The following is a 27,033-nucleotide window of genomic DNA, read 5'->3' on the forward strand; positions in this document are numbered from 1 at the left end:
AGAAATGTTTCCTCTTTTTATCTAAATTCTCACGAAACTGTCAGTTAAAAGGAGAAGTAATATATTCGAAAGCAAATTCCTTTCAGATTTTTAAAAAAAAAAATGTTTTTAATAGGATTGAAGAATTTCAGAGTTTCCAGTCTTCCCAGCGGCGCTTGAATGCAGCATAGTTTCTTTTTCGGTGCAGACGCAGACCTTTGCCCAGTCGCGGTGTTTCTGTGAGTCTCCCGCAGAGCACAGACCCGCCGCTCGCCTCTCCTGCTGCAGGACGCTGCGGGACGCACCGGCTCGCGGCTTTGCGGCGCTTCCGTGCACATCCGTGCAGGAAAAGCGCAAACACCATGTCCTTCCGCTACCTCGGCAAAGTTGTTATTGTGACTGGAGGGTCTAGAGGAATCGGCAGAGGGATTACCGAGGCCTTTGGTATTGGATCTGTCCACATTTCCAAATGGGTTGCAGGTTCAAGTCCAGTTCCCTGAAAGTCTGTTTGTTTTTCAGTGAGAAATGGAGCCAAAGTGGTGTTTTGTGCATTAGGAGGTCAGCAAAGAGACAGTCTTTCCCTTTTCTTGTACATTATCAAATTAGGCCTATTTGAAGTGTCTTAATTGTGTCACTATTGCAGAAGGTGACACTGTTGAGGCAGAACTGAACAGAACCGGACCAGGATCCTGCAAGTTTGTGAGATGTGATGTCACCAAGGAAGAGGACATCAAGGTGAAGTTCTGGGTTATTACAAGAATCCATCCAACCAGACTGGCGTTTTCTGTCATCCAGTCTGACGAGGGGCTTGTTTCCCACCCACCTCCACAGAGGCTGATCTCCTCCACCGTGGAGCTGCATGGACACATCGACTGCTTGGTCAACAACGCAGGCTGGCGTGAGTCTGCTCAAACCTCTCTGGCCTCCTGCAGACGTGTTGAAGACATTTTTGGAGACCTTTAGGTTGCTGTTTTGTTTGTTTGTTGTGATTTTCAGACCCTCCGCACAAATCCATCGATGACACCACAGCTGAGGAATTCAGAGATCTGCTCAACCTGAACCTCGTCAGCTACTTCCTGGCTTCCAAAGTAAACTTTTCTATGATTAGAAGAACATTTTATTTTACATTAGTTTCAATTATTTTGAATAAAACTGCAAAATCACTATAAAAAGAGCCTTTAGTAGTAAAAATATGAAAACATTGGTTCACAGTTTTCTTTTTGTGTTAGTTTTTAGTACCAAAGATGCTTTATGAGGACAACATTTTGTTTTAAGGATTTTCTTTTTAATTGTAGTGTATGAATGTCCAAAATAGAAAATGAACTTTTCCTAATAAGAACCCTACACTCTAAAAAAGAAATAAGTTTATCTAACTTAATTAAATCACATCATCCTCTCAACTCTAACTCATGGTGCAGAAAGAAAGAAACACAACAGTTTAAATTAAAACAGCTAGACAACAAAACACATGGACTCACACTTAAACCCCAATCTGCCTAGATAGGCAAAGAAAATGGTATCCCACAATTCTTTATCATGATGTCTTGACGCATTGACAGCTTCACACCGAAGTTACACCAACTTAATCAAATTAAGTTGATTAAAAGTAAAATAACAATGTCATTTTTAAGTTTAATGAACTCAAAAAACGATTTATTTTCACCAAACTGAATAATTAAATTAGATCAATGTGAAAAAGTTAATATTTCCAACTACAGCCCAAATACTTTTTTTAGAGTGTAACAAGAACCCTAATCAGAACACAGTTAGGACTGTTCTAACATCTTGTGTCCTTGTGTGTCTCCCTCCAGTTTGCGTTGCCATATCTGCGGCAGCGTCAGGGAAACATCATTAATATTTCCAGTCTCGTGGGCTCTATTGGTCAGAAAGATGCAGTGCCATATGTTGCCACGAAAGTGAGTGAATTTGGAAGGATGTTCTTAAGGCAGTCAGGCGGCTCCTGTAATGCGCTACTTTCTCCACTAGGGGGCGATCATCTCCATGACGAAGGCGATGGCTGTGGATGAGAGCCAATACCACGTGAGAGTGAACTGGTGAGGCATCCCAACTTCTCCACGCCTTACTTTAAGCTGAAGAATAAATTACTCAGTTGTGACCACATTGATAACTGATGTACATTAAGGCAGTAAAACCATCCCTTTGTGGTTTAGTAAGAACATTTATGCACTTTTTTAAATATTTTAATGCTACTTTTCAGATATTAATTGAAGAAAGAACAAAATATTAGTATATATGTATTTGTTTTTCTTAAGTAACTATGAATGTTTTCTTTATGGACTTCCATCTCTTGATACTAAATTTAAATCTTAATGTATGTGCCATAATATGTCCTTTGTTACTTCCTCTGGCTGTAACTCCCTAACATGTATTTATTTATTTATTGCACGCTTTGGAACTTCCATCCTCCCCTCTTTTTTTTATTGTACTCATTTTTTTACGTTCATCCAGACCTGAACTACAAACTACAAACAAAACGAAGCTGGACCAAGAATGAATGTACATTTTATTTGAGGAGAGAGGAAAAAATGTATGTTAAAGTGCAGGTACACTGCAGTCACAGAAGCTCCTAGTTTTTGTGAGCTTTTTCTAGTTGTGTTAAAAAACAGAACATTAAAAGCCTCATTTCTAATGCGGCAAACTAACAAACATTTAATTATATAAATTAAAAATTGTATCACATTAATCTGTGTTAAACATAGTTTCTGCAGAGCAGCAGGATTAAAAAAAAAATCTGCTCCTGATTCACAACAATATGAAAAAAGAAATATATAGAAGTTAAATTTAAAGCTTGTTTTTTTAAATCCTCAGAAAAAGATGTCAATAACATGTTGAAAACACCCAAAACTCTATTATCATCTAAGTGGGTCTTAAAGGATATTTACTAAAAGAAAGAAAACTGCTTTTATTTTGACATCTGTCGGTCTTTTCTGCCCTGCTAACACCTTTGTGTGATGTGGGACAGCATCTCTCCAGGTAACGTGATGACGCCTCTGTGGGAGGAGCTAGCTGCGCAGACGGCAGATGCCGCCGCCGCTGTGAAGATGGGAGAAAATGCTCAGGTGGGACCTTCAGTTTAAAGCATCTGCACTGTAAAATCAGGCTGTTTAGCAGCACGTATGGAAGTGTTGTCTGACCCGGTTCACTGTTTCAAATGCACCAGCTAAACACAGAAAAGGCAGAAAAAGCTGAAGCTTATTACTCAGATCTGCTGTGAAGGAAATAGTCGTGCTGAAACTCAAATGTGATGCAAACGTCAGGATCTCCACAGAAAACACATTTCTCTAAAAGCTGCCATGTAAATGTGATGCAGACAGAGGAACTGGATCTAAACTGCATTATTTATGACGGAGGAACAAAGGTTTGGATTTGAGCTTCCTCAAATCTTCAGGGATTTAGAGTCGTTTTATAAGAACAAAAACACTTTTTTTTCCCAATGGACCGCTCATTCTGCTGCTTTCTCCCGGGGCAGCTGATGGGCCGCATGGGGACCGAGGCCGAGTGTGGACTGGCAGCTTTGTACCTGGCTGCTGACGCTACCTACTGCACCGGCATCGACCTCGTGCTCAGCGGGGGCGCCGAACTCAACTACGGCTTCAAGAGTCAGATCAACACCTGAATTTCCTGTCTTAAACTGTTGCCTTTAACCAACTAACATCCCCTTAATCTCATACTATGAAGTGATATTTATGCCAACACCTGAATATCACTTCATATTGATACTGTTTACTAAAAAAAATACTGTGCACTAATGGAGAAGCTACTAAAGAAATCAAATAAAGTACAGTATTTTCAGGTACACATGTCATGGTTGAGGTGAAACCGTCATTCAGGACAGCTGCAACCTGACCTCCATCACTCCCCTTTATGGACCAATCAGCTTCAAGCTCTCTGTGACCGACAGTAACCTCTGCTCCTGCGCACCAGTCAGAATCAAGAGCCCCAACACGCCCCCCAGAAAGCCTGCTGGTTCTTTAATCCAGTCAATACAGTCACAGCTGTTTAACACTCCTGTTGATTGACAGTACACAGACACTCTCTGATAAAATATTTTTAAATAAAATATCAATAAGAAGGAAATGCATTAACATATTACAGGTTGTTTTGAACGAGAAAACATAATCCAAGATTAGAGTCGCGTGACCGAACCCAAAGGAAAACTGAGCGGAACGGAAGTTGACGGGACAGTTTGTTTCCGCACGGACACTTTAGCCTGGATAATCGGCGGAGATGGCAGCGCTGAGGACAGTGAGTTCATTTACTGATATGTGTGTGTCTGTTATCTGTTAACGTGGACTCTTCGGGTTAATTATTTACCTCACTTAAGGACAAAACGTCCGCCGAAGAAGAAGCTAGTTAATTTAAACCCGGGGAGGCACGGGGTTCACGCGCGCGGAGTCTGTCCCGCCAACAGCAGCGCTGGAAAAACAAGGCAACCAAATTCCGTTGAAAAAAGATGATATTTTAAATGACGTAACTCTTTTACTAAACTGTGCTGCTTCCTACGCGGGACCAAAGGTCGTTAGGAAGCATATTCTGCAGGCTTTAATCGGATTTAGATCATAAATTGCAAAGGTGGTTGTTGTTTTTACCTGTGAACCTCCAAAATTAAACTTTTGTTCTGACTTTTTAACAGTTACTTATTTTTGCATTAATGTTATTTGTGTTTACTACCTTAAATGTCTTTGAGATTAATGTAAAGGTCAAAAGCGATTAAAAAATACAAACCTTTTTTAAGGTTGTTTTATTCTGAAAATGCTTTCACCTTCATCTGACGTCATGAATCCAGTGAAACTGCAGCTGGACCTGATTCAGCTGTGATCAGCATCATCCATGCTGGGCCTGTGTTCCTCTGGGTGACGTGGATCTGCCACACACTCAAATTACAGCCGAGGATCACGCTGGGATTCAAAAGCACCACCTCTCAGATTACAGGTTAAATAAATTCCCAGTCCTCGGTTCCCTTTGTTTACCAAAACAACACTTTGCCCTTAGCTTGTACGGGTTTAATTGTTGTCGTGTGACTCTGGCATCCGTTGTTGTTTCTATTTGTGGCTCTTGGCAGGAGCTTTGTCTGCAGACTGAGAGGAACAAGCCGATCTAGACCTCAACGTTCTGATGAATTATTACCATGGAGGGATTGCTGGGGGGGGGGTATTTCAATAGCAGCGTTCAGACTTGTTGTTTCCTTGCAGGTGCTTCATGCTCGAGTTGTCCCGTTCTCCGGTTCTCTGCGGTTTGTCAGCTCCTTCAAGGTAACGAGGAACACGCTGAGAGTTTTTTTCCTTTTTCCAGATCATGTGACACGGTTATTCTTTGGTGTGACGTCTTCACATGCCCTGTTGTTTTATAGAGCAGGAGATGTTTGTAAAGCATCAAAGGAAAAAGGAAGTAACATTTGAACACGTTTCCTCCTCCTCCTTCTGTCTTTTTCTTTCTGTCTTACTTTTGTAATCATATTTAATTGTGTTTGCTAAATCCTGATTAATTTAACAGTCGAGTCAGCATCTTCACTGACGATAACTTGCCACTAAATGAAGCATGCTTTACGAATAACTAAGATTGGAGAACAATCGCTGTATCCGCGGCCTGCTCTGCTCTCGTCCACGTTCCCGCTCTCCGCTCTACTCGTCCTTCTCCGTCTCAGGCAGCGGATCTCACCATCCAGCGGAACGCAGCATGCAAGCCCAAGCCCGACCCGTCCACGCTGCTGTTCGGCAAGAACTTCTCCGACCACATGCTGACCGTCAGCTGGTCGGAGAAGACCGGCTGGGAGGCGCCGCAAATCAAACCCTTCCAGAACCTCTCGCTGCACCCGGCCAGCTCCTCCCTTCACTACTCCATCGAGGTAACGGGTGGTGGTGGAATCGGAGCTACGCTCGCACAGAAACGATGCCGTTCTGGACTCAAACGTCTGCGTTTGTCGTGTCCGCAGCTGTTTGAGGGCATGAAGGCGTTCCGCGGCGTGGACAACCACATTCGCCTGTTCAGACCCATGCTGAACATGGAGCGGATGCATCGCAGTGCAGAGAGAAGCTGCCTTCCAGTGAGTAACAGCTCGACACCCCCGAAGCTTTTAGGATGAGACACAAGAGAGAAAACAGTGCAATCAGACCTGTGGATGCAGGAATGCGTTTCCTTAACTGCTCTTCTCTGAACATAACATAGATCCTCTAGACCCATTTATATAATAGGTCACTGCTCCCCCCAGGCACCGATCTGTGAACCACAGACAAAATAAAAAAAAGACTTTAGCTTAGATTTGTTTGTTTTCTGATACTGAAGGAAGTTTTATTTTAGAAAACTTCAGGTCTCGGTCATGTGTCTTATCCATCCTGCTCCGTTGCATCAACATCGCGATACCAGATTGTGCAAAACCTGCATCATAAAAAACGTTAAGTCACCATAATGTGTTTACACACACAGACAGTTTTAAAAAAACAGAAAACAAACACATTCTACCTACATTGTCTTCCTCTTACCCGTCTCCTATTGAGATAACTTGCTGGATAATTCAAGTTATTTTGACTTTTATTTAATAAAACAGCTGCAGTGAAATGAAAATGATGTATTAGTTGTGTGTTTTAATTTACTATTTGTTCATGTATCACAAGTCATTTATCTAAATCACTAATATGGCAAATTTTCCTCATATCCTGCAATTTAAATTTGAAGCATCAAACTAACAAAGTTAGTAAAAAAAAAAAAAACCTCTTTGAAAAGTTTCTGTGGGCAGAAATGAAGGAAAAGTCTTCAGCTTCAAAGAAACAGAAAGTGGCAGAAAAAAACACGGCGGATTCACGTTTAATACTATAAATTAATAACAAAAGCTTTTTTATTTCGTCACACCTTCAAAGCCAGGAAACTGACATCACATTTCAGTGGTCCAAGTTTAAACTGACTGCAAATGTTGTACAGCAGGTGAAGATTCACTAAACACTAAACAAGAATTTTCCTGCAGCCAAACTAAACAGACGGCATCTGTTAAGAAACTTCAGCACAGAAAAACTCTCCTCTGTGTTCAAGAGAAATACACGAGATTCATTTGAAAACATGATTCATATTTTTGCACTGAAAGAATCTGAGCGCCTTGGTGTTTAAACGGCAACTTTATGAAAAAATAAACCCTGCAAAGAGAAGAGGCCTTTATTGAACTTTATTAATCAGAAATAACGTCTACAAATCAACAACGTTGTTTCATTGAATCTTTATTTTCTGTAAAATATTTACAGAAAATAAAGTTTCACATAGTTTTCTTTCTTTTTTTAAACCAAATTTCATTTTACCATAGAAAATAGATTTTTCAGCAAATCAATCCGTAAAAACACCGTCTGACTTTAAACCGGTCCATGGCCTTAAATTAGATTGGGTGGAGAATCATCCTGTGTGTTTTAGGACAAAGCTTTGTTTTTAGATTAGTGTTCCTGTGGAATCAGTGACCCATAAAGCCTTAAAACGGTGACCCGACCCTCATGTGAGACAGAAAAACAGCCCGTCTCACAGCTCCTGGTAGCTAAAACACCCACTGCTTTTCATTTAGCTCAGACTGTTTAGGTTTTCTCTTCTCGGTTTTCACACCAGACATTCCTAACCTGGAATTTTCCAACAAGGTCATTGATAAACTTCCAGGAGAGAAAAAATCCTCCACTTGATTCTTTCCCTGAATTTAGTTTCAGAGAAAACGAATCTTCTGGATGTGAACGTTTACCTTCAGAAAACAGTTTAGGGTGGGATCAGGAGATGTTTGGAAGTTCTGCCCGGTGATCCGGTTAACCTGCAGGAACGCAGACGGACGGGAGACTTTCCCTTCAAAATGTTTGCTTTCTGCAGCTCTTCGAGAAGGCGGAGCTGCTGGAGTGCATCAGGAAGCTGGTGGAGGTGGACCAGGAGTGGGTCCCGTACTCCCTGGATGCCAGCCTGTACATCAGACCCACCTTCATCGGGACCGAGGTCAGCCTCGTCGCCCCCCCTGCAGCTGCAGGATGAAGCTCTGCCTGACTGCTCTGGTCTCTGTCCAGCCTTCTTTGGGCGTGGCTCGACCTGGAAGTGCGTTGATCTTCGTCATCGTCGGCCCGGTGGGACCTTACTTCAGCACGGGGACCTTCAACCCGGTGTCTCTTCTGGCAGACCCTTCGTTTGTCAGAGCTTGGAAAGGAGGGGTGGGGGCCTACAAGATGGGAGGGTGAGCTTTTCTTTTTTTAATTGAAACATTTGGACATTTTGCAGCAGCACAGCTATATACTATATAGAATGAAGGGCTGACGGCATGCAGACCTTCTGCTCTAAACCTAATCCCTCTCATTCCACGTGGCCTGTAATCCCCCCCCCCAATACGGCCGCCTGCAGCGATTACATAATCTCACGTTCCTCTGCCTGACTCGCTGAGCCGGAAAAAACCTCTCCTCCCCCTACCAGAAGACCTGGAAACACCAGAGTCACTGATTTAGCTCCAAATCCCCTGCAGTCCTTCAAAGTTTCCCTTTTCTTGGTTCTGATGGTTTCAGACCAGCTGCTGCTGGAACCGGAGCAGAACTTTGCGTGTGCAGACGTACGTTCTAACCGTGTAGGGTTTATTAGGCCAAACGCCACAAATCAAAGTCATTCTAGTCTCTACAGACACGGAGGAAACGTGTAGTGCTGTCATGCAGTTGTTTTTTAAAGCGATTCATTCATGATGAGCTGTAATTAATCAATTTTTAATAGCAAATATTTTTCATCTAACAATTGCAGTTTTTGCCGCTGTATTCTCATTTAAACGTGTGTCATTGTGGCGTAAAAGATCAAACTACAATTAAGAAAATAATTTTAGGAAGTGTTCCTACTTTTAAACTAACAAGGATCTTTTTTTTCAATCTAAAAACAATCAAGAGAAAACAAAACATCAGGTCCACAGTGTTCAAATTTACCTCATAAAACATTAGAAAAAAACATTTTTTTAAGCAATCCCAAAACATTGACCTCAAACTTCTTCTTTATACCATAATATATGGAATATATATTCCTTTTTCCACAGCTGGTGCGATCATCCCTCTACGCTGATAACGAACACCTCGTCTGGCTTTTCCAGGCTTACATAATCCATATAATGGTTGTGGCGTTGAGGACTTGTTTACTACAAAGTCGCACGTTGATGACGCCGCGTTGCTGCTGTCACGTCGTCAACGTACAACTTGTAGTTCTAAAGCAGAACTACAAAGTCGCATGTTGACGATGTCATAGTAGCGAAGCGGGGCGCGTGCACAGCAGGAGAAATGGAAGACGCATTTTTAGTGGAGTTCTAATAAAACGTTCATGCAAGTAAACAATAAACATTTGTTCTTTATTGTTTGAGAACAGCAATAGTTATTGATTAAAAAAAAGATTAACCCCATAAGAAAAAAATGTTCTAATCCGTCTGTAATTAATTGACTGTGATAATTGGAAATATATAGAATAATTTTTGTATTTTCTTTAGTTTAAGGTCAGTCAGACAACACTTGGAGTCTAAAGTGGGATTCCTTATAATGATCAGGATGTTAATATCATTTAAGAATTTGTCTGCCGTTAAAGTCTTTTTTCTTTTTTTTACTTTTTAAGGCCACGAGTTAGTTTTTGTCCAATGTATTTGCAAAAAGAAGCTCGTTTTTAACCTGCTTCTGTTCGTCCTCTCATGATTCACTGCGATGTGAATAAAGAAATACTCAGAAATGTATATTTAAATAGATTAATGAACCACAGGAGGAGTTAAAAAAAAGGAAGTAGAAATAAATCTGAGAGTTTATATTGTGGGAGCAGTCAGAGACCATAACCTTTCCGTGGGGGCGTGGTTACAGTCGTTGTCATGGCGGTGTCTCCGCAGAAACTACGGGCCCACCATCGCCGTGCAGAGCGAGGCCTCAAAGCGAGGCTGCCAGCAGGTGCTGTGGCTGTACGGAGAAGACGAGGAGGTCACAGAGGTCGGCACCATGAACTTCTTCGTCTACTGGACCAAGCAGAACGGAGGTCGGACTCTCTCGACTCCTGCTTTGTCCCTGAACCGTTGCAGTGCAGAGATGGTCTCACCGTTTGTGATTCCACACAGAGAGGGAGCTGGTGACTCCCGGTCTGGACGGCCTCATCCTCCCCGGAGTGACCAGGCAGTCCCTGCTGGACCTGGCTCGAGGCTGGGTAAGACCATCAAACCCACAGCTGTCAGTCACCGAGACCCTGAGTCTCCTTTCTGCGCCACCAGGGGGAGTTTAAAGTGACGGAGCGAACGATGGGCATGAAGGAGCTGCTCGCCGCTCTGGAAGCTGGACGGGTTCTGGAGGTGTTCGGAGCCGGAACAGCTTGTGTGGTCTGTCCGGTCAGCGAGCTCCTCTACAAAGGAAAAGTAGGAAGCTCCTTCATGACGTCTCCTGGACCCTGCAGGAGCCGGGCAGCTGGTTATTGAGGCTTTCTTCCTGTTTGCCTTGCAGACATACCACATCCCCACCATGGAGAACGGTCCGGACCTGGCAAAGAGGTTCTTCAAGGAGCTGACGGACATTCAGGTGAGATCTCTGCAGCTCAGTGCAGCTTCATTCCACCAAAAACGCCCAAACCTTTGGATTATTTTCAATGTCCAACTGTAATAAAGGACGGATCTCTGATGTGTTTAATCTAAATGTGTTTGCAGTTATGCATTAATTATTCTTCACTTTCTGCATCCACTAAACTTTTCTCTACACCCCTTTCTGTTAAAAAGTGTTTCTGCGGCCTTTAAATTTCCACGATTTCCACTCTTCTTCAGAGGTGGAAGAACAGTTTGGCTCTTAATTTGAAAGGATTGTTGTCAGTTTACTGTTTGTCCCCCCCCCCCCCCCCCCCCCTCCTCCTGCTGACTATTTGTCTCCTCTTTCTCCAGTACGGACGCACGCCGAGCGATTGGGCGCCGCTGGTCGTTTAAACGGCCCCGTTTGCACACATGCCACTCGTATCAACCGTTAGTCGTGTAATTCCAGTTCAGACGACCAGCAGCTCCGCTTCCTTCTATCGTTCACCCCAGCATTTTCACTCAGAAGTACCCCCGTTGCCCTGATTTGCCCCCATTTCCTGCAGACTCTTCTCAGAACTCGGTGAAAGAGTTCTCAGTCATTTACGGCTTTTATTCCCCCCAAATGGACGTTTCCCGAAGAACGCTCTGGCGTCAGATTTGGCGTGCAGGACTTGGATGTCCGGCGCCTCACCTCTAGACGGCATGCGCTACGTTTTCCCATCAGCAGATGTTCACAAGAGCATTGTGGGTATCCTGCAGCGTGTGCTGTTCTCTTCCAAACTTTAGACTGTGACATTATGGTGAATGGGTGGAAGTTGTGTTGCTGTTGTGTACTGGTGTCGTTCTCGGGGGGGCCACATCACCTTGACAGCAGTTTGCACTGATGCTGAGAGGAAACACAAACGGTTTTTAATGTCTATTGGGGTTTTTTTTGTTGTTGTTGGTGATCGGCGCACAAACGTAGAGAAGAGAACAGCGGCACTGAGAAGATGGTCGACGTTCAAGAGCAACGACTCTGAGATCAGAACAATGTACGCCCAAAAGTTTTAAATTATTTAATCCTATTTCCATGTGAAATTAGAGCGTCTTCCAAAGTCGTCTGTGTCATCTGACCGTATGCCACTTGCTGTCTTGTGTTTCCTCTCTTTTAATGTATTTCATTCTGACATCTCTCTTTAAGTGCCTAAACGTTGTTTCTTTGTTCAACTGCTGATTTGTTTGTTCCAGGCTGTGCACTAAAGATATAGCTGAAAAATAAGATTAGTTTATTTTAAATAGGTTGTTACCTTCATACAGATGTGACGGTTTTTTATTAAAATCTCGTCTAAAGTCCTGTGAATCTGAGCGTTTGTGGTGTTTTGCAGCTTTGAACTCCTCTATGGAGATATCTGGCTCTTTTTATGCAGCTGTTTTATTTCTGTATGGTATCATGTTGTCTTAAATACAAAAAATGTAACAAATTTTTAAAATATCCCGTAAATGTGAGTATGTAAGTATGTTATACTGCTGCCCCCTTGTGGACATAACATGTCATAACCACAGCCCATCTATGATCACGTGATCGAGTCAGCGGAAGGTGGCTTTTATCATAACAGAATTTTCTCTTTTAGGTATTAAACCGATCTTAGAGGTAAAACTCTTTCAAATGTAGCATGTCTGAGTCTTGCGTCCACATTATACTTTTATTTAGTTATTCCATTTTAAAAGAATTTCGTTTATTTATGTATATAATTAATGCAGACAGTTTGGAAAACCCCTCGTACAATAAGTGTTTTAATCACTAAATTTACGTCAATAATCTTAATAAATTTAAATTTAAATTTGAAGTGTCTAAATACGGACGAAACCGCGAAGTGCAGCGGCGCTGTCAAACGTAACTTCCGCTTCCTGGCTAATCTGATTTATTCTGCTTTTATTTTGTAAATTTCCTGTATTTAATTAAAAAATGTTAATTACTTAAAATACTGACCAAATTATCAGTTAAAAAAATTACTCTTAAAACATTTGAACGAAAGACATTTTTCCCATTACCCATAATGCTCCAGGAGCTGAACAGGATATAACTCATTGATGTAAACATTACAATCGACGTTTACAAATGAGCCTGCTGCCATTTCACCTTTTGCTTGCGATCATTGCTTTTTTTATCATTGACAAAATTACATTTTTTTCCCACATGTATGTAATGCCAAACTAAAAACTGGCAATAAAATAATTAAAGGATCAAAAGAAACAAAGTCATTATTCCAGATGAAACCAATAATCAATTAGAGTTTTAGAGACCTCTTATTTTTTTTTCTTATTTTTTTATAGGTTTACAAATAAGCACAAGATTCTTTTTTAAAGACAAAAAAGTATGTTTCTCTTTCAGAAAAAGACGTTTATAAGTTTCAGATTTTCATAAAATAAATGTGTGTGCTAAATAATATTAAATAACATGATTAAGATAGGAATAAGCTACGTCTCACCTATGGAGCTCTGTACTCGTACATAGATAATGGCATTTCCGTATTTTTAAAAAATGTAAATCTCACGTTTATTTGGTTTTTATTTTTCATTAGCCTCCAAAACAGACAAAAGGAATATGAAATTAAATTAGACTAAGGTAATGAAATAAAGGAATAAAAATTCCTTTTGTTTCCATAGATACATATTTTACATTCACAATTTAAAAACATTTTTAAAAAGTCATTTTTTTCCCCTTTTAAAATGCAGCCAATTAATCACGATTAAGACATTAAAAACCTATTTTTGGTACGCGTTATCCGATAAATGTTCTCTTTACCTACATGAGATAAATCCTCCACCATCCTAAACTCAGGTGGTCAAATAACGGCTGCTGTGACCCTGAGGAACTCCTCTTTAGGTGGAGTTACTCCCGCTGTGAGTCGGGGGAGACGCTGCGGAACACGGCCGAGGTGCTTTGGCCCAGCGGGTTGTACAGCATGGCTTCGATCTCTCCTCCCCCGTTGCCATTTTTTTGGAAGTGGATCTCCAGCAGGTCCTGCAAAGTCTCCCTGTCCATGACATGCGGGATGCCCGTCAGCAGCACCGTCCGGGGACACGTCGTCATCCGAGTCTGACCGGGAAACGGCACATAAAACAGGCTCAGGCTGTCAGAAATACATTTGACATCTCCCCCCCCCCCCCCCCCCCCCCCCCCCCCTGATAATCAGGGTTACCTGCAGGTCTGTAATCTTTCCGTTCAGGAAAGGGGTCACCTTGACTCGGTGGGACGTTTTTTTATCCATCCTCACATCGTGGAACTCACATTCTGTCAAACCTTTGGCGACTGACAGGAGAAAAGGTTAAAGTGTCAAGAACTTTTTTTATTTATTTTTATTTTTTTTACAAAGTAAATTTTAGCGCTCACTGTTATCCTCCACAAATGTGACGACCACGGCTCCAGAGTCCGGCAGGTACTCGCACTCGTCCACCTCTCCCCCTTTGTGCTTGGATTTGGAGAAGTGGATCTCCAGTTTGTTCTTGAGGATCTCCTCGTCCATCTTGGGCAGGTTGGACACCAGAATGCGGTTCGGGCACACGGAGGAGTTGATCTGCAGGACAGAGCGACACTCAGAGTCGGCGCCGGAAGACCTGGAGGCTGTCGTTTCGTCGGCCGCGGCTGCGTCACCTCCGCGGCGCTGGGCAGCATCAGCTCCACGGCTCTGCTCTCCACGGTGATCCTGCAGTCGCCTCCCAGGTCCACATGATGAGTCTTCATGTCCAGAATATTCTGCGCCACTGTATTTTGAAAGAAGGGAAGTTCTTGCAACTATAGAAATGAACAGTAGATCTGCAGGATGAAGTAATTTACCGTTTCTTTTTATTTAAGACATTAAACACGCTGCGGTTTTGCTCACCTCAACACACACATATCACAATCTCATCACCTTTTCTCATTTTTGGGAAAACATAAAGCATGCACTCTCACCGTCCTCCTCCTCAAAGGTGATCAGCGCAGTTCCTCCTTCCATCGGGTAAATGACCTCTGACCTCATCTCAAACATCTCCCAGTCGTCTGCTTCTGCCGTCGCCCCTCTGAAGACCAGCTTCTTGTCCGGCATGGCTTTGATCACCTGGAATCGACAAACGCGGGTTCAGAGTGGCCGCATGTAGGATCTAGCTGCAGAGAGGCCAGCATGGCGTTGGCGTACGTCTGCCTGCTCTCTCAGGTAATCGTTCTGAACTCCTTCCTCCTTGATGGCAGCCTGGACCTGCCGGATCTGCCTCATCAGGTCGCCCTCCTCCTGCTTCAGCTGGTCCACCTTTGCCTGGAGAGGCACAGAGGAAATCAACTATTGCTCTTCCTGACACAGATTCTAAGCGACCTTGAAGGCACCTTCTCCAGTGTGAGCTGGTCTCGGTAGGAGAGCTCATCCTTTTGAAAATCCAGGGTCATTTTTTCGGTGCGCCGCTTGAACTGTTTGGTCATTTCCCGCCGGTCATCCCTGCTGTGAATCAGATCTTTCTGCTCCTCCAGCAGAAGATCATAGATTTTCTGAAGACACAGAGGAAGCAGGGGTCACGGCTTTTTTATTCTACTTTTCTAACTGAAATATTATCTATTTATCTACATTGTAGAGCAATTTTTAAACAAATGTTGTGGTAAAATCCAGGAGCATCTTGTGGTTTGTTGTGAAAGTGTATTTGAGCACCTTTTGGTTGCTTATTAAGTTCTGGACTCCTTCTAGGGTGTCGTCAGACAGCTGGGAGTCCACCAGTGAGAAGTCCTGAAGGGAACAGACACGGACGCTTAGATCTCCAAGAATTCACACTCCTTTGTTTAAATCAGCAAAGTCAAAAACGGAGTTTAATATGTTACAAAAGTTTAAAAAAAAGATATTTGACATCTCACCTCTTCTGATGACATGATGAAAGTGATCTAAAATAAAACACAAACAAATATGACTGTGTTTTCACTTCATCTACGCAGCAGATCTCACAAAGAAGCTAAACCACAGAGAGCAGAGTTTTATAACGAGTCTGCCCTAACATAAAAAACTATGTAAAATATCGGGAGGACAAACGATATTTAACGCTCTAACTGTTTAAATATCAACATTGTAATGGGACTTCACTGGTTATGTTGTTTTACTAACCCCCAGTTCGCTGTTACCTTACCTTCTACATTCGTTGTTTGGTCTGAAATGTCATTCTTTCACTTTCCTTTCTGAGTTAACGCGAAAGATGAACCACCTGCCGATTCTGTCCGCCAGAGGGCGCTCCACAAACACGAGCGGTGATGCGTTTACTCACTGTCGGAATATCCGTACATTTCCAGTGCACGGCAGTTAAAGGAATTCATTTTTAATCGTTTGTTTGTTTGGTTCATTCACATATTTTTTTCTTAACCCTCGTGCTATCCTAGGCATTTTAACATTGGGAGTTGGGTCATGTAGACCCACTAGACAGTGCTCTGAACCTTTTTTCTTCAATGATTTGTGATCTTCACTGGTGTCCATGGATTACATGAAATCTTTCCACCTTTGTCATGGTAGGGAGAACACTTCAATGTGAGGGTGGGGTCATCTAAGATAGCACAAGGGTTATGAATCACTTGCTTTTGTACATGAAAAGCGTTGTGTCAGTAGTGAATAAAGTAAAATAAGAGCAATAAAAATATACAACTAAATATAGGTATTATATGCATTGGTTTCAACTTTCTCAAGTTAAATTTGTTTCTTTAATTTTCTGGGCTAAGTTAGAATTATTTTGTAAAGGTAAAGCAATTTTTGTCAGTATTCTATTTAGTTTTAATAAAAAAAAAAACTTTTAGTTACATTGTAAAATATATTTTCCCCAAATGTTCCAAGCAAACCTAAGCAGGTAAAATTTTATAGAAAAACTTTTTATTGTCCTTCAATCCAGGACAGAATGACAGCACATTAAAAGCATAGAGGTTTTTTCCCCCCACATTATTTTATCCTAAATGTGTGCTGCTGTACAGACACTGTATTTCTGTATTTGAGGTTTTAAACTTGGTTTCTTTTGGCTTCAGTAGAGCCGCAAGTATATTTGTCAGTGAAATTGCTTTGTTTTTGTCTTTTTGAAGGTGATTTTTTTTCAACAGTTTTGAACATTTATGAAGTAAATTCAAGTGATGTTTCTTGCAGAGGACTTTATGTGAAATCACATCTTTGCCATGTAGATTCATTGGAACCATATTACAGCCGCTCCTCAACTGTTGATGGGAAAATCTGCCCTTTGGCTGCTTGTTTGAAAGTTTTTTTTTTTACCCAGATACAGAAGTTAGTTGGTTTCTTTAGACTCTGCTGCAAGTGACGGACGGTTAAGGAACTCTGAGTTGGACGTCTTAGTGGGTCATTTGTCTGAACCACAGGGATTAGCATTTGGTGAGCTTATAAATTGCTTTCCTGTGTCGCTTCATTCCCACACAAACCCAGAGCATGATATAGGTAGGAGATACACCACCTGGAAAACATGTTTTTTATCGAGTTCATCCGGAAAAGAAAGTATCTGGATGATAAAATTAGATACGATTGCTGAACCTTCCAAGTCTGGGTGCATTTTGCTTCTTAAGATCGATCAAACACCTCGGTTCTGACTTCAGGAAGGTCAATGCCTTGACTGTTGTAAACATTGGCAGGTCTGTCTCACTCCAATCTAAAGAAATGTCTGCATTTTACACCAACCCTCCAATGGGGGATGAACAAGGACTGGGGAGATCTTGAAGGAACACATGGGGTTTGTTAAGGTTCTAGCTTGGCTGAATGGTTGGACAGGGTGGCGTTCGTCCTGTGAGGGGAGCGTCCAGGCAGTTGAGACTCTTCCTGTTCCATTACAGTCAAGAGTCCCTGAAAAAAGGTTTGTTCTTCTGGGAAACAAACCTACAGGGCATGGATGGACTATGAAAACACCAGAAGAAGAGCCAAAAGTCGGTTTTTAAACTTTTATTTGTGAAACTGAAGTTAGAATCTGAGCTTCTGGAAGAACCATTTGTTCTTGCCCGTCTTGTACCTGTAGAAAGAAAAAAAAAAAAAAAACAGCACAAACTTAACCTTTTATACAACCAGACCTACAAGCTCACAATAAAACAAATTCCAAGCTCACCTCTCCTCAAACTTGACCTTAGCTTCCCGCCTTGCTTTGCGTTTCAGAGCGGGATCTCTGAAGACGTCCTTGTTGACAACAGTTTTGTCCAGAGGAATATCTACAGAGTATCTGCAGGAAACCAGTTTAGACATTACGGAACTGAAGCTAAACACACTTTAAAGGTTTTCAGGAACAGCGACACTCAGAGGATCTTGGAAATAAATCTGTTTTTTTCCATTTCAGATCCAGACAAACGTCTGAATGACGGATACAGTTCAGGAAACATTCGGACCAGCTGTCACTAAACAACAAACTGGGAAATTTCTGATGTGAATCCGTCAGTGAATGTCGCTTTAAATCCAGAGAAAGGTCAAAAGAAGCAGCTTTTTATCTAAAACTCAAGATGAAATATTAACAACTGAAACATTTTCTAATTAACCAGATTTAATTCACATAAAACCCAATCCAACAGATAGATCCTCCTGCTTCCAGCTGTTTTAGCCGGCATTCTTTCACCAGAACCTCCACACTGACCTGGTGGGCATTAGGTGGTTGTAGTTGAAGACTTTGACGAAGGCCTTGATCTTGGACCTCTTGGCAATCTTCTTCTTCCCCATGGTGGTGGTCACCTTGCGCGGATAGCGGTCGATGCCTGCGACCAGAGCGTGGCTGTAAGGCCGGTCGGCGGTTCCATCGTCAATGTTCTGCAGAAACATGAGGACGTTATTCCTGCCACTGAACAAGAATCCACTCCACCCTGAGAAGGAATGGGTTTGTTTTCCAGACTCATCAGGTCCATCAGAATTCACCTGGAAGAGGAGCAGCACAGGCCCGCCTACTCACCTCACCTTCAGCTGAACTATTCCAGGTAAAAGTGGAGTTACAGTGTGACTGAACAGTTAGGTGCTGCATAGGCCTTATGGGAGCTGTGCTGCTTTCGGCCTGAACGCACCAGGATGTTTAAAAGTTCACATGTTCGGCTGTTACCTTCACGATGACGGCTTTGCGTCCGGCGTAGCGTCCAGCCAGGACCATCACCACCTTCCCAGGCTTCATAAACTTGCCCATTTCTGCCAGGAAATGGAACAGTCAACATCACGCCACCAAAGTCATCACAGGTAAGACGTAAATGATTCAACAATCCGCTCTAAATGAAAGGGGTTTGATAGAAACGTCAAGTCATCTCCAGGTTTTAGAAGCTATATTTATTAGCTTTAGCTACTAGCTAACGAACGTAAAACAACATTTTTATGTCAACTACATACTCGGGATCACGCTCACATCTTTCTCGCGTTAACAAAAGACTTAAAAACCAGAATTTCCAAAGAATAACTCAGCTGCTAGATTGTCTAAGTCCTCGTCTTTAACATGTTAAATGAACTCTGCGCAAGCGGAGCTGCGGTACAACGGCGTTGTTTTCCTAATTTATCAACTACAAATGAGGGGAAATAACAGATGGAATTTGTAAAACAGAAACGTGTTTTATTGTTTTCAGTGATGAATGAAAAATATTCCTCAATATTTCGACAGATGGATAGAGATTGTTGGAGAATTTCACTCACTGATGCTGCTCTACGGCCTCCGCTAACAGAAAAGGAAGTCTGATAGGTTTTTGTCAACTTTGACCTGCCCGTTTTTTACGTCACTTCCGGGGGGAAATATTTTATTTTCCTTTTTCTTTTTTAGCTTTTATTTTTGGATTATTTTAGCACGGTGATCCCCTAAAATTTAGTTTAAAGATTTTATATTAATTTCTTTTAATTTAAGATGTAATATTAATATCCTGTTTTAGGTATTTAAAGCTATTGTTAAACTTTTCGAACATTTTAATGCGTTACTAATTAATTTAAAACTAAACTCTGCCTTCAAAATTAACTTTCGGTCTTTATAAAGCTTTATTGCGTAAATGATTTTTTTTAAATTCTGAAAATATTTACTTGATTTAAATACGTTTGTTCAAGAGTGTTTTCTAAGCAGCTGCCGCATGTTGTAGTTTAATTAATTAACACAAAAAACCATTTGATGGTTAAAATAAAATTAGAATACATCGTTATTGGTAAATTTGACTTTTTTCTTGTCAATGTTTGTTTTTAGGTCAATACAGTAAATTTAAAGTAAATACTTGAATACAAAATTTTCAATGCAAAATACAGCATAAGATAACCATTCAAATACGAATTTTATTTAAATTAAGTTCTCCTTTTTGTTTATATTGTATAATTTTTAGTCATAAAAGGGCATTTATTTATAAATATTACACTAAAATTATGCAACCCAAATTGAGTTTTTGATAAAGAAAAAAAAACACCCAGATGTCATGGAAGCAGCAAGCTTTGAATCTGTTTTGTTACATCTAAACTGAATGTGTACTGTTTTTATTTGCTGCTTAATTTAAGCTTTTCTAAAAAAAAAAGAAAAATACTGTACAGTTCATTGAATAACACCAACATGGCTTTTTGGTTGCTACATTGATTTATTTCTTTACCATGTACATAATAAATACAATAAAATCCAAAACAAATAGGTCTCCAAATATATTTACTATGAATGAAGCAATAAATAAAACAATGAATTTTAATATCTGATCATTTTTCAGTGACTTTTACATTTGATTTGAACTTATTCTCTACGACAGAACTGTTAAAACAGCAGAACAACATACAGAAATAGTGGTAAAGGTGATTTAAATCAGCATTGAATGTATTTGAAACATAAAAAAACTGAATTTAGTTCAAAAACTCTGAACTCTTGTTAGTTTAATAGCATCAATGGATTATACATTCAGTTATTGAGGACATATCAGTGCCGCTCTGCGGTTCCTGGAGGGTGGAAAAATGATCTGGAATGAAACCTTTACATCTCCCAATCAAATTTAATATCAGATATGTTCAAATGCTGGATTCTCCCGCAGGGTGAGGAGGACAGCAGCAGCAGCAGCAAAAACAGGGTTGAAATGTCGACAAAGGGCTTTGAGACGGAGTCTATTGGCTCTGTGCTAGAACTTCCACAACACTCCTGAAACGTTTCACATTTCCGACAGAAACTGTAAATACTTTTCAAGCTGATCTGTTTTCCCGTCTTCAATGGCCGCCAGAGCAGATTTCCACAAACAGCAAGTCTGCTCTTTCATTCCTCTCCGGGATTGTCCAGCACAGAGCGAATGGCGATGGCGGCCGCTCCAGCCCTACTTCTACATGTTCTGCATAGGTCACTTGTCAGGTACAGCAGACGGTCACACTGCATGCTGAGCACAGGGCACAGGGATCAGGAAGGCTTTGCTAGAGGTGAGGTAATCTTACTCTAAGGCATGTTTGCAAAGTGAGTTGCTCCGTCGTCTTCACGTTTCGGCATCCTTGATAGAACAGAATATGCGGCTCACACCAAATCAATACGAATACTTCTGACATCACATATTTGCACTTGACTTAAGATGTTTGGACGCCGGTGGAACTTTAAAGAGTTACCAACTTGCAGCACAGTCATGCTTTCGGTCCCAAATGCTAATAAAATGCTGGGAGCTCGCTCAGAATGCATCCTTGATGTTCTTGAGCTGGCGGACAGCCAGGTCCACTGGCAGGTTGAACCTCAGGTGGCTGATGCGGCCCAGGATGCGCAGGGCGCCTTCGAAGCCGGTCTGCGCCATGTAGCTCCAGGGCTGGTAGTGAGGGGGTATCAGCGTCCCGGCCTTGCAGATCAGGTTCAGCCACGACACCAAGCGCTGCTCGTTCAAAGCCATGCACACCAGAGCTTTGAACTCGGAGTCCGGCCCTCGCTTGTAGCGCCCGTGTTCCTTCAGCACGGTGTGGATGGCCCACAGCAGGGACTGCTTTGGGGTGACGGTCACGGGGCCGGCGCCCACCTGCAGGCTGAAGGACTGCGAAAGCTGGCGGGCGGGTGACTCCACGAAGGCTTTGCCGTTCTTGGAGTGGTAGTACTTCACAAAGAGCTCCCATGGGTGAATGCTGTGTGAGGTGGGTGTGTAAGGCAGGAGGCAGGAGATGGGCGCCAGCACCAGGCTCACCGCCTGAGAGGGCGAGAAGAGGCCGTGGGCCAGCAGGTCCTTCAGCGCGATGGCCAGCTCCTTCCTGACGGCAGACGTCAGCTCGTCTCGCCCTCCCAGCGAGGAGGTGCTGCTGGTGTAGCTGACCACGTGCTCCACAGACGGATGCCTGCGGGAGCCCAACACCCGCACCTTCTCTGTGGCGGCCTCCAGGCGCTGCAGCAGGGGGCCATAGTCCCGCTCCCCCGAGTCCTGATTCCACATGCTCTGCGGGACGCGGCCGCTTGCACAGCCGAACTGACTGGCAGCGAAGATCTGCAGCACGGCGAGCGCCCTCTGGATGAGCTGCAGGCCGCTCTCCCGCATCCTCTCCGCCTGCTCCGGGTCCACTGAGGAGGAAAAGCAGCAAATCCTCACGTTCCCGCCCGGAGGGAGGGGTTTCACTTTAACCCAAGAAGTGACTCACCTTTCTTTTTCCCTCCAGGAGCTCTTCCATTTGTGGGTTGCGGCTGCTGCCTCTGTCCACCATCTGACAGGAGAGGGTTCCCCACCTCATCTTTGGGGGGAAAAAAAGGTAAACTGATGGATGAAATGCCGAACTCTTACCCACCAACGAGCAAAAGCTCTAAATGGCTGACAAACCCTGGATGAAGTTGATGAACATCTCCAGGTCTCTGATCTGGGTTTTGAGCTGCTCCACCAGCTGCTCCTTGACTCTGGCCGGGTTTACAATCTGAGCGATGGCAGCGTCCACCCTCTGCCTCAGCTCCTCCGGCGACAGGTTCCCGATGTCCTCGTTCAGATTGACATCCAGCTTCTTGATCAGCTCATCGATTATTACCTAAGAGACAGCATTCTGACTAAAGTCCCCCTCCGATCACCTTCTGATCCATTTTCAAAGCATTCCCGCTGGTCTTCAAATTATGATTATGCCGTTTTTATCCGGTGATGTTTTCTAGGACATAGTTTCTGCAGAGCGGCAGGAGTTCATTAGAAATTCCCTCTGAGTTTTAAGGGGCAGGACCGTTGGTGTGGAGTAAGCCCGCCCCCCTTCCCGTCTCCGTTGCTGAGAGCTTGGAGAAGGGAGCCTAGTTTCTGTTTCACAAATACTCCATTTTCTTAAACAGCTTTTTTTCTCCGTCTGCTTCTGATTTACACTGATTTGATTACAAAAATACTCAAATGCAATTTTGAGCGTAATTTTAGAATACAAGTCCTCCATCGTCAGAAAAACGCCACAAAAACGTGATAAAAACACACAATTTTCATCTGAGTGGGTCTTGAAAGCTGAGATTTCACCGCTCAGTGATTCTTCAGTTTTTTGACCACTTGGGGGCAGTAAAAACAAAAAACCAACAACATTATTTCCTAACAAGTGAAAAAAGAAAATTATGTTTTTAACATGTTCTTGTGGGATTTTTTGATGAGGATGGAAATGTATAAAGAATATTAAGCTTGAAATTGTATTTTTTTTAATATTTCTTTAGTCAAATCGTGAATCAGAAGCAGACGAAAAAAATACTGCCTGAGAAAGATCATGACGAAGAACCTGCTCTGCTCCATTCTGATGCATCCACTTGCAGACAAACAGATCCATGACTGTCTTTGTTTTCCTGGTCTGGGCTGGAATCTGGATCCAAAAACTGTACGGCTGGATGGCTCTGATGTTGCTCGCCATTAATGTTGCACCAGTAATGATGCGTTGACGATGAGAGGGGCTGTAAGCTAGAGGGAGACAGTGTGAACAAAGAGCCCTCAGTGATGGGGAGGGGAAGGGTTTTCTCCCCATCAAAGGTCCCGCCCACAACTCACTGAACTCCTGCCACTCTGCAGAAACAAAGTCCTAGAAAAACGACACAGGTTGTTTGATTTTGACTAAAAATGGAAGAATTATAATTAAAAGACCACTAGGAACGCTTTGAAAATAGATCAAAAGATCAGAGTGGGACTTTCAGACCATAAATTCCCTGATCATCCTGGACCTCAGCAGGTTAAATTCCAGCAGAGCCTCCATATTATTACCAGTTACCACAAAGACATTGATTTCAGCCCCTTTATGCTCCGATTCATGTGAACACAGACACACTTTGAGCCTCGGCGTGAGTCCGGTGTGTTGTGTGCACCTGTCTGACTACAGTCACACGGGTGACGGCTGCTTCCTGGATTATTATGGCTCCTGATTATCCTGAACCTCCTTGAATGCAACCTTTAGTTATGCGAACAAGCAAGTTCTAATTGGTGCAGAGAAAAGTCAACAATAGCTGCACAGTAACCCTTCTGTTGTTCATAAGCAAACAAACCTTTAGCTCGAGTAGTCGTGGAGGTAAAAATAACAACTCTGTGGGAAAAAATACAACAGAGGTTTGATTTGTAGCACGTAGACCCGGACTTTAAAGCAGATCCCGGTTTATGTATGTATTTCTATATGTTTATGTATTCAGGTTTAATAAATCAAACTAAGAATTTAATAAAACTGGAGTCCGATGATCAATTAAAATCCAGTCTCATAGCAAAAAGAACAAACTTTAATCCTAAAATGAGATCAAATCCAGTTTTGATGGAGCTGAAAGAGAATCTTCAAATCTATTCTAATGAATAAAATGTAAAGAAAACAGCTTGAAATAGTTATTTAAGGTCAAATAAGCTTTTTGAAAATAATGCATTGATCTGACAAGCAGTTGGAGGAAACATCATTTATCATTTTTGGCTCCACATCTTTGCTATGTGGACAGACCAAATGTCTGTTCTGCGTTTGAGCACACAGAAACATTCCTTTCCGTCCAGATCCGTCATGAAGTCAGTTTAAGTCAAACAGAACAACTTCCTTCTGGGAATGCTCAGACATTTCCTGTGCACAAACACACACCCATGTCTTCTTCATGAGAAGTGCCAAACGCTATCGTTTGCAAAACATGATCCCAGGAAAAAAATTGCAGGTTATTTTTCAAAGTGAAATAATGACGTTTTGGCCTGAAAGTGTGAGATTTCTGCACCTTCTGCCTCTCCATGACCACAGACTGCGGCAGCGAGTCGTAGCTGCCTTCCTGATAGGCGAAGCGTTCCAGATCATCCAGCTGCGTCTTCAGCTGGAAAATGAGATCCTTCTGTTTTTCCCTCTGGGCCTCCAGACGCTCCCGCTTCTCCCGCTCAGTCTGACGGGAAGCACATGGGGCGGGGGGGGTTATTAGTACAGGGAATTGAAGGTCACACCATCAAAATTGTGGCTGTCGGGGAGTCACTCACCAGATCACCCTGCAAGTGCAGCATGTGACCAGAAAGAAACAAAAAAGGAGCTTTTTAGTGAACAGACTCAAACTTAGGTTAGAAGCTTTGAAGATCTGCTCCAGTCACACAAAAGCAACCTTTTTTCCACACAGGAGATTAAACAAAAACGGAATAAAGAACAGCAACAGCATTCATTTAGGTTCATCCGCACCAAATCCTGCTCTGAATTTGAAACATGAGCATCGTTTTTCTGTGATAGTGTTGTAATGGATCTGTCCAACGACGTGATCAAACATCCCTTAGCAAAAAGTAAAAACACCTGAAGTTGATTTTATTTGATCTACTTTCAAAGCGTTCCCAGTGCTCTCTGAATTACAATGACCTAAAAGCTGTGTTGTTTTCTAGGACAGTTTCTGCAGAGCAGCAGTAGCTCATTCGAAAAATTGTCTGAGTTGTGGGCGGGGACATTTGCATGGAGTAAGCCCGCCCCTACTTCCCGTCATCCATCCGTTTAGACACTCTTGCTAGATTTCAGCCACTAATTGGAATCAAATATAAAGGATCTGCTGGAATTTAACCTGCCAAGAACCAGGATGTTATTATCTGTAATTTATTAAAGTCCCACTCTGATCATATATTCTTTAAAACCTATCTTCAAAGCGTCCCAGTGGTCTTTAAATAATGATTATTTACGTAACACATGTTATGTTTCTTAAACTGTCTTTTTTCATCTGCTCCTGATTCACAATGATTTGAATAAAGATGTTAGAAATGCTATTTTAACCATAATTCTTCAAACACATTTTTCATCTGAAGGAGCCTCCAAGTAGGAAGTTTACTTTCTGAATACTTCTTACTAAATACAAACAGTTCACAACATAAAAAGTAAACTTATACTGCCTTACTTTTAGTACTTGTAATAATGGAATAATTTTTTTGCTAAGGGATGCCAACTGTTATTTCTTTTATCTTTTGACAACATGACAATTATTTCGCCCATAGATCTGTGAGCAAAAACGAATAAATATACTTTTTATTTTCTCCACAGAAGGAATCAAAGTTTAGCCAGAAATCTCACCGAGTTCTCCAGCTGCTCTGCATCCGACTTGCAGCCCACGACGTGCGGGCAGCCTCTGAAGGCGAACTCCTCCAGCTCGGCCAGCATCCTCTCCTTCTCCTCGCTCTGCGCGTGAACGATCTGCTTCAGTCGGAACTGAACCTGCGCGAAGTGAGAGGTGAGCGCGAGCAGGGACGAGTTCAGCTGCTCCTGCTCGCCCTCCAGCTTCCTCAGCCGCGCGGCCATCTCCCCCTCGCCAGCCGAGACTCCCTGCTTCGGCTGGCCGCTGCCCCCGCTCTCAACCTCGGGGCTGGCCACGGCTCCCACCGGTGCCCATCGCTCCCCTGCGTTGGCGAAAACGGCCTCGCTGTCAGACGCTGACAGCTCCTCCGTGGACATTTTTGGAATTCACGCAGATTTGTTGTCGGTAAATCACGAACAGCGAGCTCCAGATGGAAGGTTTCCTAAAGTTGAGGTAACAGCGGGGATAACCGCCCGGGGAACAGGTGCATCGCCATTTTGGGAAAATGATACGTCACAGCGCCAGAAGGTAATCCTGATTGAACGTCAGCAGAAAAACGGAAGTAATGTGCGATCGCCTTCAGAATAAAATCTCCAACTTCCTTTGAATGACGCTACCAACCCCCTACTGACTGTCTGTATGTGGTTTTCATTATTTTTATTATTATTATTATTATTATTATTATTATTATTATTATTATTATTATTATTATTATTATTATTATTATTATTATTATTTAATATTATGAATACGCTCCAGTCATTGCGGACCTTGACAGTATCTCAGAACTGGAATGAGTGAGTGAGATAACACCTAAAGAAGTTGCCTAATTTTAATTTTCGCCCAAATAAATTAATTAAGTCAACATTTTTTTTATATATTTATGTTTTGTGCTCCTAATCTCGTAAATTTGCAAAAAGCACCAAAAAAATGTCGCAAGTTTGACAGATTTACCCTCTAATAATGTCATATTTCCTTATTTAGTTCAAATAATAGATTTAAATTTAGAACTTTAAATCTTGTAATGTTACATTTTTTTGGCCCTAATACTCCACCATGTTGGAACCAGCTGTCATCAGTCTGAGTCCACGTTTCTATGGCAACCACTCTTGCCATCAGGAGTGAGTTTGTTGGAAGTCCACACCTCTACCACTAAAAGCAGGCTACACGACATCTATCAT

At 42.3% G+C, this 27,033-nt stretch overlaps 5 protein-coding genes and 1 long non-coding RNA gene across 9 annotated transcripts; 3 read left to right on the top strand and 3 right to left on the bottom strand.

Annotated features, from left to right (window-relative positions):
• Positions 1-174: 174 nt before the first annotated feature.
• On the top strand, positions 175-3,796 carry hsd17b14 (hydroxysteroid (17-beta) dehydrogenase 14). The gene is made up of 9 exons (XM_004071165.5): positions 175-423; positions 499-537; positions 623-714; positions 811-877; positions 976-1,067; positions 1,791-1,895; positions 1,966-2,033; positions 2,963-3,059; positions 3,470-3,796. Exons 1-9 carry the CDS (start codon positions 342-344, stop codon positions 3,614-3,616), a joined length of 789 nt encoding a protein of 262 aa, XP_004071213.1. The 5' UTR covers positions 175-341; the 3' UTR covers positions 3,617-3,796.
• A 177-nt stretch (positions 3,797-3,973) lies between these two features.
• On the top strand, positions 3,974-11,831 carry bcat2 (branched chain amino-acid transaminase 2, mitochondrial). 4 transcript variants are annotated; one of them, XM_011477794.3, is made up of 11 exons: positions 3,974-4,245; positions 5,193-5,252; positions 5,494-5,845; positions 5,933-6,043; positions 7,828-7,947; positions 8,016-8,179; positions 9,836-9,978; positions 10,058-10,143; positions 10,208-10,348; positions 10,434-10,508; positions 10,862-11,831. In XM_011477794.3, exons 3-11 carry the CDS (start codon positions 5,735-5,737, stop codon positions 10,901-10,903), a joined length of 993 nt encoding a protein of 330 aa, XP_011476096.1. In that variant the 5' UTR covers positions 3,974-4,245; positions 5,193-5,252; positions 5,494-5,734; the 3' UTR covers positions 10,904-11,831. The 4 variants fall into 4 exon arrangements, with proteins under 4 accessions (XP_011476096.1, XP_078808001.1, XP_011476095.1 ...); XM_078951875.1 differs by having other exon boundaries at positions 5,645-5,845; XM_011477793.3 differs by having other exon boundaries at positions 3,992-4,245; positions 5,351-5,845.
• A 1,191-nt stretch (positions 11,832-13,022) lies between these two features.
• On the bottom strand, positions 13,023-15,744 carry ifi35 (interferon-induced protein 35). The gene is made up of 10 exons (XM_023957329.2): positions 15,617-15,744; positions 15,351-15,377; positions 15,151-15,225; positions 14,835-14,993; positions 14,650-14,766; positions 14,427-14,571; positions 14,127-14,236; positions 13,866-14,049; positions 13,675-13,784; positions 13,023-13,571 (listed from the first exon to the last, which is right to left on the bottom strand). The coding sequence occupies exons 2-10, from the start codon at positions 15,363-15,365 to the stop codon at positions 13,365-13,367; spliced, it is 1,122 nt and encodes a 373-aa protein (XP_023813097.1). The 5' UTR covers positions 15,366-15,377; positions 15,617-15,744; the 3' UTR covers positions 13,023-13,364.
• A 1,647-nt stretch (positions 15,745-17,391) lies between these two features.
• rpl27 (ribosomal protein L27) lies at positions 17,392-19,246 on the bottom strand. Its single transcript, XM_011477792.4, has 5 exons — positions 19,111-19,246; positions 18,536-18,618; positions 18,083-18,252; positions 17,567-17,677; positions 17,392-17,473 (listed from the first exon to the last, which is right to left on the bottom strand). The coding sequence occupies exons 2-5, from the start codon at positions 18,614-18,616 to the stop codon at positions 17,425-17,427; spliced, it is 411 nt and encodes a 136-aa protein (XP_011476094.1). The 5' UTR covers positions 18,617-18,618; positions 19,111-19,246; the 3' UTR covers positions 17,392-17,424.
• LOC105354508 (uncharacterized) lies at positions 18,528-26,479 on the top strand. The gene is made up of 3 exons (XR_909111.4): positions 18,528-18,666; positions 22,033-22,122; positions 25,822-26,479. It is a non-coding gene; the product is annotated as an uncharacterized LOC105354508 (long non-coding RNA).
• On the bottom strand, positions 20,002-26,229 carry rundc1 (RUN domain containing 1). The gene is made up of 5 exons (XM_004071162.3): positions 25,852-26,229; positions 24,542-24,700; positions 22,191-22,389; positions 22,015-22,104; positions 20,002-21,937 (listed from the first exon to the last, which is right to left on the bottom strand). The coding sequence occupies exons 1-5, from the start codon at positions 26,227-26,229 to the stop codon at positions 21,072-21,074; spliced, it is 1,692 nt and encodes a 563-aa protein (XP_004071210.1). The 3' UTR covers positions 20,002-21,071.
• Positions 26,480-27,033: the final 554 nt, after the last annotated feature.

The sequence above is a fragment of the Oryzias latipes genome, chromosome 8 (assembly GCF_053564925.1).
Source record: "Oryzias latipes strain Hd-rR chromosome 8, Olatipes_Hd-rR_3.1".
NCBI classification, from domain to species: domain Eukaryota; kingdom Metazoa; phylum Chordata; class Actinopteri; order Beloniformes; family Adrianichthyidae; genus Oryzias; species Oryzias latipes.